This window comes from Thamnophis elegans, chromosome 8 (genome assembly GCF_009769535.1).
Source record: "Thamnophis elegans isolate rThaEle1 chromosome 8, rThaEle1.pri, whole genome shotgun sequence".
Lineage (NCBI taxonomy): Eukaryota > Metazoa > Chordata > Lepidosauria > Squamata > Colubridae > Thamnophis > Thamnophis elegans.
The window spans coordinates 78,516,351-78,532,463 of record NC_045548.1 but is presented as its reverse complement, the minus strand read 5'-3'; the positions used below and the strand labels follow the sequence as shown (position 1 = coordinate 78,532,463).

The 16,113-nt window shown below is 43.2% G+C and overlaps 1 protein-coding gene across 1 annotated transcript in view; it reads right to left on the bottom strand.

Annotated features, from left to right (window-relative positions):
* The window catches only part of RHPN1 (rhophilin Rho GTPase binding protein 1), a 55,220-nt gene that overhangs the window by 27,588 nt on the left and 11,519 nt on the right, over positions 1-16,113 (bottom strand). Inside the window, 2 exon segments of the mRNA XM_032222984.1 lie at positions 4,859-4,987; positions 9,891-10,006. Of these exon segments, the coding sequence (XP_032078875.1) occupies positions 4,859-4,987; positions 9,891-10,006 (245 nt within the window).

Sequence of the window (16,113 nt, the reverse complement as noted above, 5' to 3'; positions counted from 1 at the left end):
AGAGAGAGAAAAGAGAGGGGGGAAAGAGCGAGAAAGAGAGGGAAGAGACAGAGAGAAGAGAGGGAGAGAGAAAGAAAGAGTTTAGAGAGAAAGAGAGAGAGAAAAAGATAGAAAGGAAGAAAGAAAGAAGGAAGGAAAGAAAGGAAGGAAGGAAAAGAAAGAAAGGAAGAGAAGGAAAGAAAGAAAGAAGGAGAGAGAGAGAGAGACGGTGAGAAGGATGAGAGCAAATACTGGAGGGACCATACAGGCTCAATTACAGGTATTTCTCAACTTATAACTATTCATTTAGTGACCAAAGTTACAGCAGCCCTGGAAAACAGGCCATCCTTCACATTTACGACGGTGGCAGCATCCTCAGGGTCACGTGATCAAAACTTGGATGCTCGGCAACAGGTTCATATTTATGACGGTCGCATGTCCCGGAGTTATGTAAGCCCCTTTTGTGACTTCCTGACAAGGGCAGTCGATGGGGAAGCCAGATTCACTTAACAACCGGGTTCCTTGCTTAACAACTGCTAAGTGATTCACTCAACCAATGTGGTAAGGAAAGTCATAAAACAGGGCAAACGTCTCACAACAGTCTCGCTTAGCGATGTAAATTTTGAACTCCATTGTGGACTTTTGACTTGACTGGTCAGGAGTTCGCAAAAGAGGACCCCAGGACCCTGCAACCGTCATAAATACAAGTCAGTCGCCAAGCACCTGAATTCTCTCCCCATAACTGTGGGGAACGCTGTGTGGGAAAAGCGGTCGCAAGTCGCTTTTTTCCAGCACCGTTGTAACTTTGAACCGCCACTAAATGAACATTTGTAAGCCGAAGACCTCCCGTGTTGCCAAATTCTATCCCAAAGTTTAACATTCAGAATCCGGCTCATTAAAAGTCACTCAATGATACAATACAATACAAGAGCAGAGTTGGAAGGGCCCTTGGAGGTCTTCTAGTCCAACCTCTGCCTAGACAGGAAACCCTATACCGTTCCAGACAAATGGCTATCCAACATCTTCTTAAAGACTTCCAGTGTTGGGGCATTCACAACCTCTGGAGGCAATAGCAATAGCAGTTAGACTTATATACCGCTTCATAGGGCTTTCAGCCCTCTCTAAGCGGTTTACAGAGTCAGCATATTGCCCCCAACAACAATCCGGGTCCTCATTTTACCCACCTCGGAAGGATGGAAGGCTGAGTCAACCTTGAGCCGGTGAGATTTGAACAGCCGAACTGCAGATAACAGTCAGCTGAAGTGGCCTTCAGTACTGCACTCTAACCACTGCACCACCTCGCCTCCAGAGGCAACTTCTGTTCCACTGATTAATTGTTCTAACTGTCAGGAAATTTCTCCTCTGTTCTAAGTTGCTTCTCTCCTTGATTAATTTCCATCCATTGCTTCTTGTCCTGCCCTCAGGTGCCTTGGAGAATAGTTTGACTCCCTCTTCTTTGTGGCAACCCCTGAGATATGGAAAGACTGCTATCATGTCTCCCTTAGCCCTTCTTTCTATTAAACTAGACATACCCAGTTCCTGCAACCGTTCTTCATCATGTTTTAGCCTCCAGTCTCCTAATCCTCTTTGTTGCTCTTCTCTGCACTCTTTCTAGAGTCTCTGCATCTTTTCTACATCGTGGCAACCAAAACTGAATGCAGGATTCCAAGTGTGGCCTTCCCAAGGCTTTATAAAGTGGTATTAACCCTTCACGTGATCTTGATTCTATACCTCTGTTTATGCAGCCTAGAACTGGCTTTTTTGGCAGCTGCCAAATACCACCTATGCTGCCTTCTGGTGCCTTGGAGAATAGTTTGACTCCCTCTTCTTTGGGGCAACCCCTGAGATGTTGGAAGATGCTATCATGTCTCCCCTGGTCCTTCTTTCTCTTAAACTAGACATACCCAGTTCCTGCAACCATCCTTCATATGTTTTAGCAAGAAGAGCCTTCTTGCTCTTCTCTGCATTCTTTCTGGAGTTTCCACATCTTTTCTACATCGTGGCGACCAAAACTGGATGCCGTATTCCAAGTATGGCCTTACCAGGGCCTTATAAAGTGGTATTAACCCTTCACGTTATCACGTGGCTCAGGGGATTTGGTCAATGGCCTCGTTTGTTTCTTCCAGAACATGTTCTCAAACCCCGTCGGAGTTCGTCAATCCATGAGTCAACTTGGAAAATTGGCCGGGGAATTTTGAAAGTCAGGAAATCTGCTGGGAGAATTCCAGTTCTCTTCTTGTTCGGAGAACCAGATTTTCCAAAGCTTATTTCGTTTACTTCTCAGGAAGAAGGAAGATACCCGGCAGTCCTCGACTTATGACCGCAATGGAGACCAACGTTTAAGTCGTTAAGTGAGCTTTGGCACCCATTTTACGACCTTCCTCGCCGTCGGCGGTTAAGTGGAATCACTGCAGGGGATAAAGTTAGGGACCCCGGTTGTTAAGCGAATCTTGGCTTCCCCGTTGATTTTGCTCGTCGGAAGGTCGGGAAAAAGGGATTCCCTGAACTTAGAGCACAGCGACGGTCATAAGGATGAGTCAGTTGTTTGTTGAATTTTGATCACGTGACACTGGGAATGCTTACAAATGGTCGTAAGTGCGAAAAATGGCCCGAAGTCACTTCCCTCCCCCAGGTGCCGTCGTAACTTTGAAAGGTCATTAAATGAACGGTTGTAAGTTGAGGACTACCTGCAATATACCGAATGGCTTGTATAGATAGTCCTCCACTTACGACTGGTTGCTTAGCAGGTCGGATGCAAACCCCCCCCCCCGATGATTCTTCAACTGGTTCTGAACAGAGGTGGATTTCACATAATTTTACCACCAGTTTGCCGCGCACCGAAACTGTGCACACACACACACACACGTGCACGCATGCTTTGTGGCCAAGCGTGCCTTTCACACATGCACTTTGCTCCCATGCGGCTTAGAAAACGTGGCTGAATAGGACGACATAGATCCGGGGCAGATTGCCACTACCGATTCACCCAAACCAATCCGAACCGGCTGAATACCCCTTATCTGAAGTTCTGGCGGCTGACTCCCTTCTTGGACCTGGCAACTGGCCTGCATTTCGGGCCGTTAAGGTCATTCACATGACCTTGTTTGAAGATGGCTTTGCCAAAAAGTGGCGTTTTCGGTTTTCAGCAAAAGGGCTCCATTCATTTGCTTAATGACCGTGGTGTTTATTAACAACCGCCACATAAAAGGTTCTAAAATCAGTCTGGTCGTATGGGTGACCTGTTTTACGACTGTAATGGCCAGCGGGCTCCATTACGGTCGTTAAGTCGAGGACAACTTGAGAGAGTCCAAGATTGCATTCCAGAGATGTCCAGTCAAACGGCAAAAGGTGACAAGAATTAAGTTGCAAAGGACAACTTACCATATTTTTCGGGGTATAACACGCACTCCCCCCCCCAAAAAAGAGGGCGAAATTTTGGGTGTGTCTTATACACCGAATGTAGTCGCGCCCACCTGCTGGCCTTTGCCTCCTTGCAGCAAACAACAAATAGCCTGTTTCAGTTTCAGCACAGCTTGATTAGCAGAAGCAGCTGATTGTCCGTTGGATCGGTCTCCTGACGATCAGCTGTTTCAGGCTGCAGGGATTGCCATTGCCTATTGCCGCCTCCGTGCCCCCCCCCCCATTTTCCACCCATTCTGAACTCCGCCACCTGGAACGGGTGGAAAATGGGGAGCACCGAGGTAGAAAACGGGGCATGTGGAGGCTGGAAACGGGGTGTGCAGAGGCTTTGGCAATCCCTGCAGTCTGAAACAGCTGATCATCGGGAGGCCGATCCAATTGACAAACAGCTGCTTGTGCTAATCAGGCTGTGCTGAAGTTGAAACACGCTGTTTGCTGCAAGGAGGCAAATTGCTGGGAGGCAGGAGCAGATATTTTTCCTTGTGCTAATCAGACTGAACTGAAACTGAAACAGGCTGATTGCTGTGTGCTGCAAGGAGGCAAATTGCTGGGAGGCAGAAGCAGATATTTTTCCTTGTGCTAATCAGGCTAAACTGAAACTGAAACAGGCTGATTGTTGTTTGCTGCAAGGAGGCAAATTGCTGGGAGGCAGAAGCAGATATTTTTCCTTGTGCTAATCAGACTGAACTGAAACTGAAACAGGCTGATTGCTGTGTGCTGCAAGGAGGCAAATTGCTGGGAGGCAGAAGCAGATATTTTTCCTTGTGCTAATCAGGCTAAACTGAAACTGAAACAGGCTGATTGTTGTTTGCTGCAAGGAGGCAAATTGCTGGGAGGCAGAAGCAGATATTTTTCCTTGTGCTAATCAGACTGAACTGAAACTGAAACAGGCTGATTGTTGTTTGCTGCAAGGAGGCAAATTGCTGGGAGGCAGAAGCAGATATTTTTCCTTGTGCTAATCAGGCTAAACTGAAACTGAAACAGGCTGATTGTTGTTTGCTGCAAGGAGGCAAATTGCTGGGAGGCAGGAGCAGATATTTTTCCTTGTGCTAATCAGACTGAACTGAAACTGAAACAGGCTGATTGCTGTGTGCTGCAAGGAGGCAAATTGCTGGGAGGCAGAAGCAGATATTTTTCCTTGTGCTAATCAGGCTAAACTGAAACTGAAACAGGCTGATTGTTGTTTGCTGCAAGGAGGCAAATTGCTGGGAGGCAGAAGCAGATATTTTTCCTTGTGCTAATCAGACTGAACTGAAACTGAAACAGGCTGATTGCTGTGTGCTGCAAGGAGGCAAATTGCTGGCAGATTTTTTTCCCCCTTGTTTTCCTGCCCAAAAGCTATGTCCCTCTTATACTTCGGAGCATCTTATACTCCGAAAAATACGGTAATTTCCCAACCCCTGAAGTCCACCTCCAGAAGCTTTCCCTTCTCCAAAGTGACAGCTGCCAATCACCTCACCTGTCATTCTGGTAGACCTCCATGCAACTGTTCAACTCTTCCAGTTCCTCCTTTAGTAGCTGCAAGTTGGAATTGACGTAGCTGAGTTCCAAAGCAACAGTCTCTTTGACCTTGTGGTTACTAGTGGCCCTGAGACCAAAGGGAGGAAAAGAGAAAAAAAAATTACTCAGTCTCTACAGCTAGTCCTCGACTTGCGACAGTTCATTTAGTGACCGTTAAAAGTTACAACGGCGCTGAAAAAAAGTGACTTATGGACGTTTTTTTCACAGTAACGACCTTTCCAGAATCCCCGTGATCATGTGATCAAAATTTAGAGGCTGGGCAACTGACTTGTATTTATGACGGTTGCTGTCATGAAGCCAGATTCACTTAACAACCGGGTGACTGACTTATCAACCGCAGTGATTCGCTTAACAACCGAGGCAAGAAAGATCATAAAACAGGGCAAAAGTCATAGTACTAGTAATATAAAAAACCAGTATAATAATAATAATATTTGTGATACATTTTTAAATGTTGACTTGACTGAGTTTCATATTTAATGAATAAAAGACAATAATAGTAATAGTAATAATAATAATATAATGTATAGAAATAAAAGATAATAGTAATAGTAATAATAATGTATACAAATAAAAGATAATAAGTAATAATAATAATAATTTAATGTATAAAAAGTATAATAAAAATAATACTAATAATATTTGTGATACATTTTTAAATGTTGACTTGACTAAGTTTCATATTTAATGAATAAAATACAATAATAGTAATAATAATAATAATAATATAATGTATAGAAATAAAAGATAATAGTAATAGTAATAATAATATAATGTATAAAAATAAAAGATAATAATAATAATAATTTAATGTATAAAAAGTATAATAATACTATAATAATATTTGTGATACATTTTTAAATATTGACTTGACTGAGTTTCATATTTAATGAATACAAGATAATAATAGTAATAGTAATAATAATATTATGTATAAAAAGTATAATAATAATATTTGTGATACATTTTAAATGTTCACTTGACTGAGTTTCATATTTAATGAATAAAAGAAAATAATAGTAATAGTAATAATAGTATAAGAATGTATAAAAAGTATAATAATAAAACTAATAGTATAATAATATTTGTGATATATTTTAAATGTTCACTTAACTGAGTATCATATTTAATGAATAAAGGAAAATAATAGTAATAATAATAATAGTATAAGAATGTATAAAAAGTATAATAAAATAATAGTATAATAATATTTGTGATATATTTTTAAATGTTCACTTGACTGAGTTTCATGTTTAATGAATAAAAGATAATAATAGTAATTATGATTATGATTATTATTATTATATACTTTATTCATTAAACATGAAACTCAACCAACTGAACATTCAAAAACGCATTACAAATACCAGTGACTGGTGCTAATGGTTGATACAGTTTGCTGCCAGCGTCCTAGGAATCAACCAAGGACCTTCTTAAAATATAAGATGTTCCGAGTAGCACAGTTTTTTGCAGTTCCGCTGGTGTGATTGCAGGAAGCTGCAATTTGTGGGTGCATCTTATAAAATTCTTGGACATGGTGCCAAGTGCCCCGATGACAATGGGCATCACTGTTACATGCTTCATCCATAGCCGTGTAGTTTCGATGGCCATGGTCGCGATATTTCATGGTTAATTCTAGTTCTTTTTCTACGGCTCTGGCATCTCCAGGAACAGCGATATCAATAAACTGTACACTTCGGCCCTCTACAGCCGTGATATCTGGCATGTTGTGCTCCAAATGACGATCCGTTTGTATTCGAAAGTCCCGCAAGATCTTCACCTTCTCATTTTCAATAACTTTTTCCACTTTATCTTCCCATGACTTTCTGGATACAGGTAAATCATATTTTTTACATAATGACCAATGGATTAATTTAGCATAAGGATCAGGAATGGGAGGGAAGGAAAGAGACCTACCTTCCTGTTGTTGTTGTTGTTATTATTATTATTGGATTTCATGTTTAATGAATAAAGTATAAATAATAATAATGATAATTGCAGCTTTCTGTAATAACATTAGCGGATTTGCAAAAAAATGCACTACTTGGAGCATCATACATCTTAAGAAGATACTTGGTCGATACCTAGGATGCTGGCAGCAAACTATATCAACCATTAGCACCAGTCGATGGTTTTTGTGATACATCTTTAAATGTTCAGTTGGATGAGTTTCATCTTTAATGAATAATAACAATAAAAATAAAATAGCAATCTTGTTTTGACAGATGCTGGGCTGGAAAACTGACACGCCCCGGGGGTGCGTCCCAGCCCAGTGTCCCCCCGATGGGGAGGCGCCTTGGAAACTGCAATTCACAACGCCCGGCCCATTCCCACTCAGGATGAGCCAAAGGAATCCATGCCAGGCTGCTGACCGAGATAAAACACTGTTGACGTGTTAAAAAATTTGTGGCATGCAGGACTCCAGGGAAGAGAGCTTGCGTTCTCCTTCCCAAACTTGGTTCTCGTCTGACAAGCTGTAACACAGACAATCACAGTTAGCAATAGCATTTAAGACTTATATACCGCTTTACAGTGATTTACAGGCCTCTCTTAGCAATCTGGGCCACTATGAGATTAGGATTTGCATTGCTAAGCAAAGGCGGTTGTGGAATCGTGCCAAATTTTATGACCTTTTGGCCACGGTTGTTAAGCGAATCCCTGCAGACGTTAAGCGAAGCACACAGTCACTAAGCGAATCCAGCTTTCCCCCACTAAATGTGCTTGTCAGGAGCGGGCTGCGAAGGATGCAGATGGAGATCTGGTGGCCAAGCGACCAACTTTTGATCACATGATCATGGGAATGGTGCAGTGGACGTAAGGGTGAGGACAGGTCATAAATCACTTTGACGGGGTAACTTAAACAGTTGTTCCATAAATGGTCATAAGTCCAGGGATGCCTGGACAGGCAGTCCTCAACTTACAACCACAATTGACCCCAAAATTTCCACTGCTAATCAAGACAGTTAATTGAGTTTTGCCCTATTTTACGTCCTTTCTTGCCACTGTTAGTAAATGAATCACTGCAGTTATTACATCAGTAGCACAATTGATAAGTGAATCTGGCTTCCGCATTGACTTGGCTCGTCAGGAGGTTGCAAAAGGGGATCACATAACCCCAGGACACTGGAACCGTCGTAAGTACATGCCAGTTGCCAAGTGTTTGGATTTTGATCACGTGACCTTTGGGATGACACAATGGTCGTAAGTGTAAAAAATAGTCATAAGCCACTTTTTCCCAGTGCTGTTATAACTTCAAACAGTGTTCTGAGCGAGGCTTCCCAAGGATATGAAGCACTCCTGGTCCCGACAAAAATCCCTTTTATTAATTGACTATGAATTCTGCTCCTTCACATCCAGCAAAGTCTTTCAAGGGAGGATTTACAATCACAGACCTTATCTGGCTTGGAGAGCTGCCAGGCCGATATCTGCAAAACTTGGCAAGGAGTCTCGGAGAGTCAGGAACAAATTAAGTGAACTAATTGTCTCCTGCAAACTCCACTCCCCTTTCGCTCCTCTTTTATTCCCTCTGGGAGGGGCCATTCATTGTCCATCTGTGGCCTTACTCCCAAGTCGACCCCTGTTCTTTAGCTGTTCCCTTCATCTGGCAGCTCTGCGCATGCGCACACTGGGAACAGGCTCCACCTGTTCTTCTGCCTCACTGATGTCTAACGCCGAAGGCAGCTGATAACTATCAGACGGCCCTGGCCCCCTCTCTGCCTCCGACACAGAGCCCTCCTCAGAGCCTTCCTCAGACTCCAGGACTGGCCCAGGTTCCTCCCCAACCCTCCTCACTGTCCGAATCTGCTGCCGTTAAGAACTACCTATAATACAACGACGCAAAATAGACAGAAATTGTGTTGGTTGGGAATTTAGCACAACGCCCACCAATCTCGAAAAAGCCTTCCGTGAAGATTCTTACATAAATGGGAATTTTTGTGTGTGTGCATTGGTCTATCGAGAAAGGATGTTTTGAATGTTTCAGGCCAACATCTCCCTTCTTTGGGCTACGTGGGTGTGTGTAGGCGGTTGTGTGCATTGTGTGCTTCTGCAAATGTTTTCCTTTCCTCCCTTTCTAAGTTCCTGAACATCAAGAGCCACAAAAAATGCTGAGCACCAGGAAAAAAAGAGACTGTGAGTAGCTGACCCTTTAATTAAAACTTTGCATGCCAAACTGCCCCCAAAGTTGTAGGTTTTTTTCGATTTTTCACTCTTCGAGCAATCAAAACAAGCCCTCTTGACGTCTTTCTGGTGACTTGCTTGAAAGAAAGAGCCATTGTGATGAGCCTACGCCAGTGGTTCCCAAACTTGGCAACTTTAAGACTTGTGGACTTCAACTCCCATAATTCAGCTTTAAGACTTGTGGACTTCAACTCCCATAATTCAGCTTTAAGACTTGTGGACTTAAACTCCCAGAATTCAGCTTTAAGACTTGTGGACTTCAACTCCCATAATTCAGCTTTAAGACTTGTGGACTTCAACTCCCAGAATTCAGCTTTAAGACTTGTGGACTTCAACTCCCATAATTCAGCTTTAAGACTTGTGGACTTAAACTCCCAGAATTCAGCTTTAAGACTTGTGGATTTCAACTCCCATAATTCAGCTTTAAGACTTGTGGACTTCAACTCCCAGAATTCAACTTTTAAGACTTGTGGACTTCAACTCCCAGAATTCAACTTTTAAGACTTGTGGACTTCAACTCCCAGAATTCAACTTTTAAGACTTGTGGACTTCAACTCCCAGAATTCAGCTTTAAGACTTGTGGACTTCAACTCCCAGAATTCAACTTTTAAGACTTGTGGACTTCAACTCCCAGAATTCAACTTTTAAGACTTGTGGACTTCAACTCCCAGAATTCAGCTTTAAGACTTGTGGAATTCTGGGAGTTGAAGTCCACAAGTCTTAAAGTTGCCAAGGTTGAGAAACACTGGCCTACGCTATTCGCACTCGGGATAATTTAGCCCAGAGCAAACCTGAACAGATTCTCTGCCCCGGTCCTCATCCTCATCTCCTTGTTGATCTGCTGGTTGATTCTCGCGCGGCGGTGTTGCAACTTGGTGCGTTGAGTCTGGGCCAAGGAGTTGCAACCCTGTCAAAAAAAAATAAAAATTGGAAATTAATCACAACGACAACAACATTAAGAACAAGATCCCCCCCCCCCCCCCGAAGGACATTGAAGGAAAGGTAGATGCAAACATGGAGATGGTCCCAAAAGTGCTTTTATGTTTTCTCAAGGGGCAACTGGACTCCCTGGTTTTCCTTTGAAGAGGTTTTGCTTCTCATCCGATAAGTTTCTTCGGCTCTGATTGGAAGGTGGGGAGTGGGTTTATATTCCTTGCAATTTGAGGCAATACACAATGGCCTGTGCCTGTGTTCAACAGTGAAGGGACACAGGGCAGAGAAAAAACATCCTGCAGAAAGCACAACTCCACAACACTGGTCCTTTCAGCAGTGCTAAGAAGCCGAGGTGGCGCAGTGGTTAGGGTGCAGTACTGCAGGCCACTTCAGCTGACTGCTATCTGCAGTTCAGCGGTTCAAATCTCACCGGCTCAAGGTTGACTCAGCCTTCCATCCTTCCGAGGTGGGTGAAATGAGGACCCGGATTGTTGTTGGGGGCGATATGCTGACTCTGTAAACCGCTTAGAGAGAGGGCTGAAAGCCCTATGAAGCGGTATATAAGTCTAACTGCTATTGCTATTCAGCAATGCCAAGAAGGCTCCGCATCCATTTGCACCACTCAGGTGACCTTGAGGACACAGATAAACCTCCAAGTGGCCTCAACGACCCTCTGAAAGGATGCAAATGACCAGCTTTGTCTGCAAAGAGCATCAATCCTTCCTTTCCCCACCATCCAGCCAGAGCTGAAGAAGCTTCTTGGATGAGAAGTGAAACATCTTCAAAAGAAAAAAAAACACAAGAAAATCCAGTTGCCTCTTGAAAAAAAAAAGCATCTTTGGGACAATCCTGACTAATGGAACAGAAGTTGCCTTCAGAAGTTCTGGAAGCTTTCAAGAAGAGACTGGACAGCCATCTGTCAGAAATAGTGTAGGGTCTCCTGCTTGGGCATGGGGTTGGACTAGATGACCTACAAGATCCCTTCCAACTCTGTTAATCTGTTTGGAGGACTGAGAATCTCCATAGACCTTTAACATGGAGATGGCTGAGATCAGAGGAGCGGAAGAAAGAAACTGAAGGCTTCGTTTTAGATGCCCAAGAAGACCAATTCCATGAAAGCAAAAATTCGACACGTCAGCAAAGGTTACTTATGCAATGAAAAAAATGAAACCTTATCAGAGGCTGCAGCAAAAATCTCACAAATGGATGATCCACAAGGTCACGACCGAGTTGCCAAAATCATACATTGGAAGCTTTGCCAGAAGTTTGGGTTTGAATGCAAGCAAAAATTACTGGGAACACCAAATCGACAAAGTTCTTGCAAATGTCAAGATCCTGCGGGATTTTCAGATCGAAACAGGCCGACCTCTGGCCCACAGGAACCCTGGGAGCAACTGACTATGCAATATTGGAATTCAACATTACGCAAACACAAGTACTAGAACGAAGTGAAACTAGAGTCTTGAACTTTAAGAGAGCTAATTTCAATAAACGTAGAGCTTGGGAAGAATTCTACGAATGAGAATCCTCAAGGGGAAAACAACTCAAGAAGCTTGGGAAATTTTGAAAAATGAGATTACAAAAGCCCAGTCTAGCACAATACCAATAAAGAAGAAAAATGACAGCTCCCAAAAGAAACCAGCATGGCTGCATAAAAAACTCTCTGACAAATTGAAAGACAAAAAAGATAAGTATAAAAACTGGAAAGGGGAAGACATAACTAAGGCACAATATCAGCAAGTAGCCCGAGCATGTAAAGATGAAGTAAGGAAAGCTAAGGCTCACAATGAAGAAAGGCTTGCCACAAAATTAAAAAAGAACAAAAAAAGCTTCTTCCAACATGTTAAAAACAAGAAAAAAAGTTAAAGAAACAATTGTTCCATTGCTGGGAGAAAGTGGCAAGAAGGTGACAAGCAACAGGGAGAAAGCAGAACTATTTAACTCATGTTTTGCACCTGTCTTTACACAAAGGTATAAAACAGTCCAACCTATCAAAAACAGCACCACAAAAATCAGATTAGGAACACAAGTTGAAATAGGGAAGAAAATGGTAAGTGAGCACCTGTCTACCCTAGATGAGTTCAAATCACCAGGACCGGATGGATTACACCCCAGGGTTCTGAAGGAACTGGCAGACGAGATCTCAGAACCACTGAACTATCTCTTTCAGAGATCCTGGAGCACCGGGGAACTGCCAGAGGACTGGAAAAGAGCTGATGTGGTTCCCATCTTCAAAAAAGGAAAAAAAATAGATCCAGGAAACAACAGACCTATAAGCCTCACCTCAATACCAGGAAAGATTCTGGAAAAGATAATCAAGCAACGAATTAGCGAACACCTAGAAGTAAACAAAGTAATAGCCAAAAGCCAACATGGGTTTGTCAAAAACAGATCATGCCAGACTAATCTTATTGCATTCTTTGACAAAGTGACAAAATTAGCAGACCAGAGGAATGCCGTCAATATAGTTTACTTGGACTTCAGTAAGGCATTTGATAAGGTAGACCATAACCTATTACTAGATAAAGTAGAAGAATGTGGGTTAGACAGCATCACCACCAGATGGATTCGTAACTGGCTGACCAACCGCACTCAACATGTAGTCCTCAATGGAACTGCATCTACATGGAGGGAAGAATGCAGTGGGGGACCCCAAGGCTCTGTTTTAGGCCCAGGACTCTTCAACATCTTCATCCATGATTTGGATGAGGGAATAAATGGGGAACTCATCAAATTTGCAGATGACACCATGCTGGCAGGAATAGCCAACACTCCAGAAGACTTAAGGCTTAAGATACAGAAGGATCTTGACAAACTTGAACATTGGGCACTATCTAATAAAATGAAATTCAGTGGTGAAAAGAGTCAGGTTCTACATTTAGGCAAGAAAAAGGAAATGCACAGGTACAGTTTAGGTGGTATCTTGCTCAATAGTAGTAACTGTGAGAGGGATCTTGGAGTCCTAGTGGACAACCATTTAAATAGGAGCCAGCCGTGTGCAGCAGCTGCCAAAAAAGCCAACACAGTTCTAGGCTACATAAACAGAGGGATAGAATCAAGATCACGTGAAGGGTTAATACCACTTTATAAGGCCTTGGTAAGGCCACACTTGAGAAGATGAAAGAGTAGAAGGAGAAAGGAAGGGGAAGTAGAGTAGTATGGAAGCGGAAATACACCAATGAGAGGAGGAGTGGGAAGCAGAAGGGAGAGAAAAGCTGGGAAGAGAGGGATATGTAGAGAGAGGAGAAGGAGAAAGGAAGGGGAAGTAGAGTAGGAAAGGATGCTGGAGGGAAGATAGGAAGTAAGAGAGAGGTAGAAGAAAGAGGTGTATGGAGAGTAGAAGAGCTAATAATGGGTGTTAATCTTTTTGGGGCGTTGAGGACAAGAGGAACTGATGTAATCATTATTTAATACTATATGATACTGGCTATGTATAGTATACATGTGATTGTATGTTATGAAAATGGAAATAAAAATATGTTTATAGAAGATATTCGGCACGTATCTTCCTCTTGGCTTCTAGATGCTCGCTAAGAAAGGATATTTCGAAATGACCATCAGATCATTAGTATTTCTTATATTATTATTAACACGCTCTGATGCTAAGGAGTGAGACTGGGGGGAGAGAAGGGGATGAGATAGGAGAAGATCGTAACTACTCATTAATTTTCAAGCTTAAGCCTAATCACATAGTTTCCTAGTGGAGCATGGGTATCCAGCTAGTTGTTAAATAATCCACACTGAAGTTTAGTTCTTTTTCAAAAAAAAATTCACAGAGCGAACTCATCTCGGGGGCGGTGGTGGGTGTTGTGTTATTGCAAGGAGGAACAATTCCTGTAAATGATGAAATAAAACTTTTAAAAGTTTTCCCAGGCGTGGGAAGAAAAAAAGGCCCCTTTGAGGCCAAGGGTTGAGTCAGCAGTGAAGAATACCCCAGGCTGACCTTCAGATAAAGCCCTCTTTCCCCCTGGGACAAAGAACGAACCCCCAGCCTTAGCAACCAAGAGTACAAGTTATGTCGGAATTCCCCCTCCCCATTTACTTTCGCAAGCTGGGTACAAAAACAGGGCATTCCATTCGCTTGAACAGTGAAGTACAGTGAAAAGGCGAATATTTGTTGCTCAGGGGTGGAAATGAGGGGTCCTTTGCTGCTCTCTGAGCTTGGTAGGTTTTTGTGGAGATGTTTCATGACCCAACTAGGTAACATCATCAATTCTAGAAGGGAGGGGTTTGTGGAGAGGAGGAGGAGGAAGACTGTGAGGTCCTTGGTGCTCTCTGAGCTTGGTGGTTTTCTTACAGATGTTTCATTACCCAACTAGGAAACATCATCAGTGCTAGAAGGGAGGCGTTTGTGGAGAGGAGGAGGATCATTGTGGGGTCCTTGGTGCTCTCTGAGCTTGGTGGTTTTCTTGCAGATGTTTCATTACCCAACTAGGTAACATCATCAGTGCTAGAAGGGAGGCGTTTGTGGAGAGGAGGAGGAGGAGGAGGATCATTGTGGGGTCCTTGATGCTCTCTGAGCTTGGTGGTCTTCTTGCAGATGTTTCATTACCCAACTAGGTAACATCATCAGTGCTAGAAGGAAATTGGGTTTGCAGGGAGGAGGAGGATGACGACAGTGAGATCCTTGGTGCTTTCTGAACTTGACTGATTTCTTGCAGGCGTTTCTTTACCAAACTAGATAAGATCATCAGTGCTAGAAGCAGAAATTCTTGGGATAGCAACTTTTTTATTTATTTAGTGTGACTTCGAAGAGCCGAGGTGGCGCAGTGGTTAAATGCAGCACTGCAGGCTACTGCTAGATCAGCAGTTCAGCGGTTCAAATCTCACCGGCTCAGGGTTGACTCAGCCTTCCATCCTTCCGAGGTGGGTAAAATGAGGACCCAGATTGTTGGGGGCAATATGCTGACTCTCTGTAAACCGCTTAGAGAGGGCTGAAAGCCCTATGAAGCGGTATATAAGTCTACTGCTATTGCTATTGCTATTCGAGGTTGCCTGGGCCCTTAACTTAAGAGTGTAAGCTGTGTTCTGCTGGATTGAGCACCCAATGTTTTTAATCCACAAGGAGGACCATCAGAAGATCTTCGGAGTTGGTCCTGCAGCCCTCAAAAGTTAAGAACTGCTGATCCATGGGAATCCCATGAATTGGTCCAACTGAGGACTAAGGACTGGCTTTTTTGAATCCAGCCAAGGTGGTAGTCATCACCACATCTCGTGCCAAATTTTTAGTTCATCTTCAAACCGCTGGGAACAAGGTCTCCACCACCCTATCATTCTCCACGTCAAAGACAGTAAACATCTATCAAGACACCTTAGTCTTCCTCTGAAACATGACAACCCGTCCTTCTTCCAAGTTGAAGTAATCCCATCCTTCAGATGGTATTACTTCAACTGCCAGGACCAGGCTCCTGCTGGCTAGAGATTCAGGAGGTCGGTGTCCACCACGTGCCTAGGACACCAGATTGAGACAAGGCAATCCAATTGCATAAGATCACAAATTCTTGTGATCTTGGAATCCTAGTGGACAACCATTTAAATAGGAGCCAGCCCTGTGCAGCAGCTGCTAAAAAAGCCAACACAGTTCTAGGCTACATAAGGTGGCGCAGTGGTTAAATGCAGCACTGCAGGTTACTTCAGCTGACTGTAGTTCTGCAGTTCGGCTGTTCAAATCTCACCGGCTCAGGGTTGACTCAGCCTTCCATCCTTCCGAGGTGGGTGAAATGAGGACCCAGATTGTTGTTGGGGGTGATATGCTGACTCTGTAAACCGCTTAGAGAGGGCTGAAAGCCCTATGAAGCGGTATATAAGTCTAACTGCTATTGCTAACTGCTATAAACAGAGGGATGGAATCAAGATCACATGAAGTGTTAATACCACTTTATAATGCCTTGGGAAGGCCACACTTGGAATCCTGCATTCAGTTTTGATCGCCACGATGTAGAAAAGATGCAGAGACTCTAGAAAGAGTGCAGAGAAGAGCAACAAAGAGGATTAGGGGACTGGAGGCTAAAACATACGAAGAACGGTTGCAGGAACTGGGTAGGTCTAGTTTAATGAAAAGAAGGACCAGGGGAGACATAT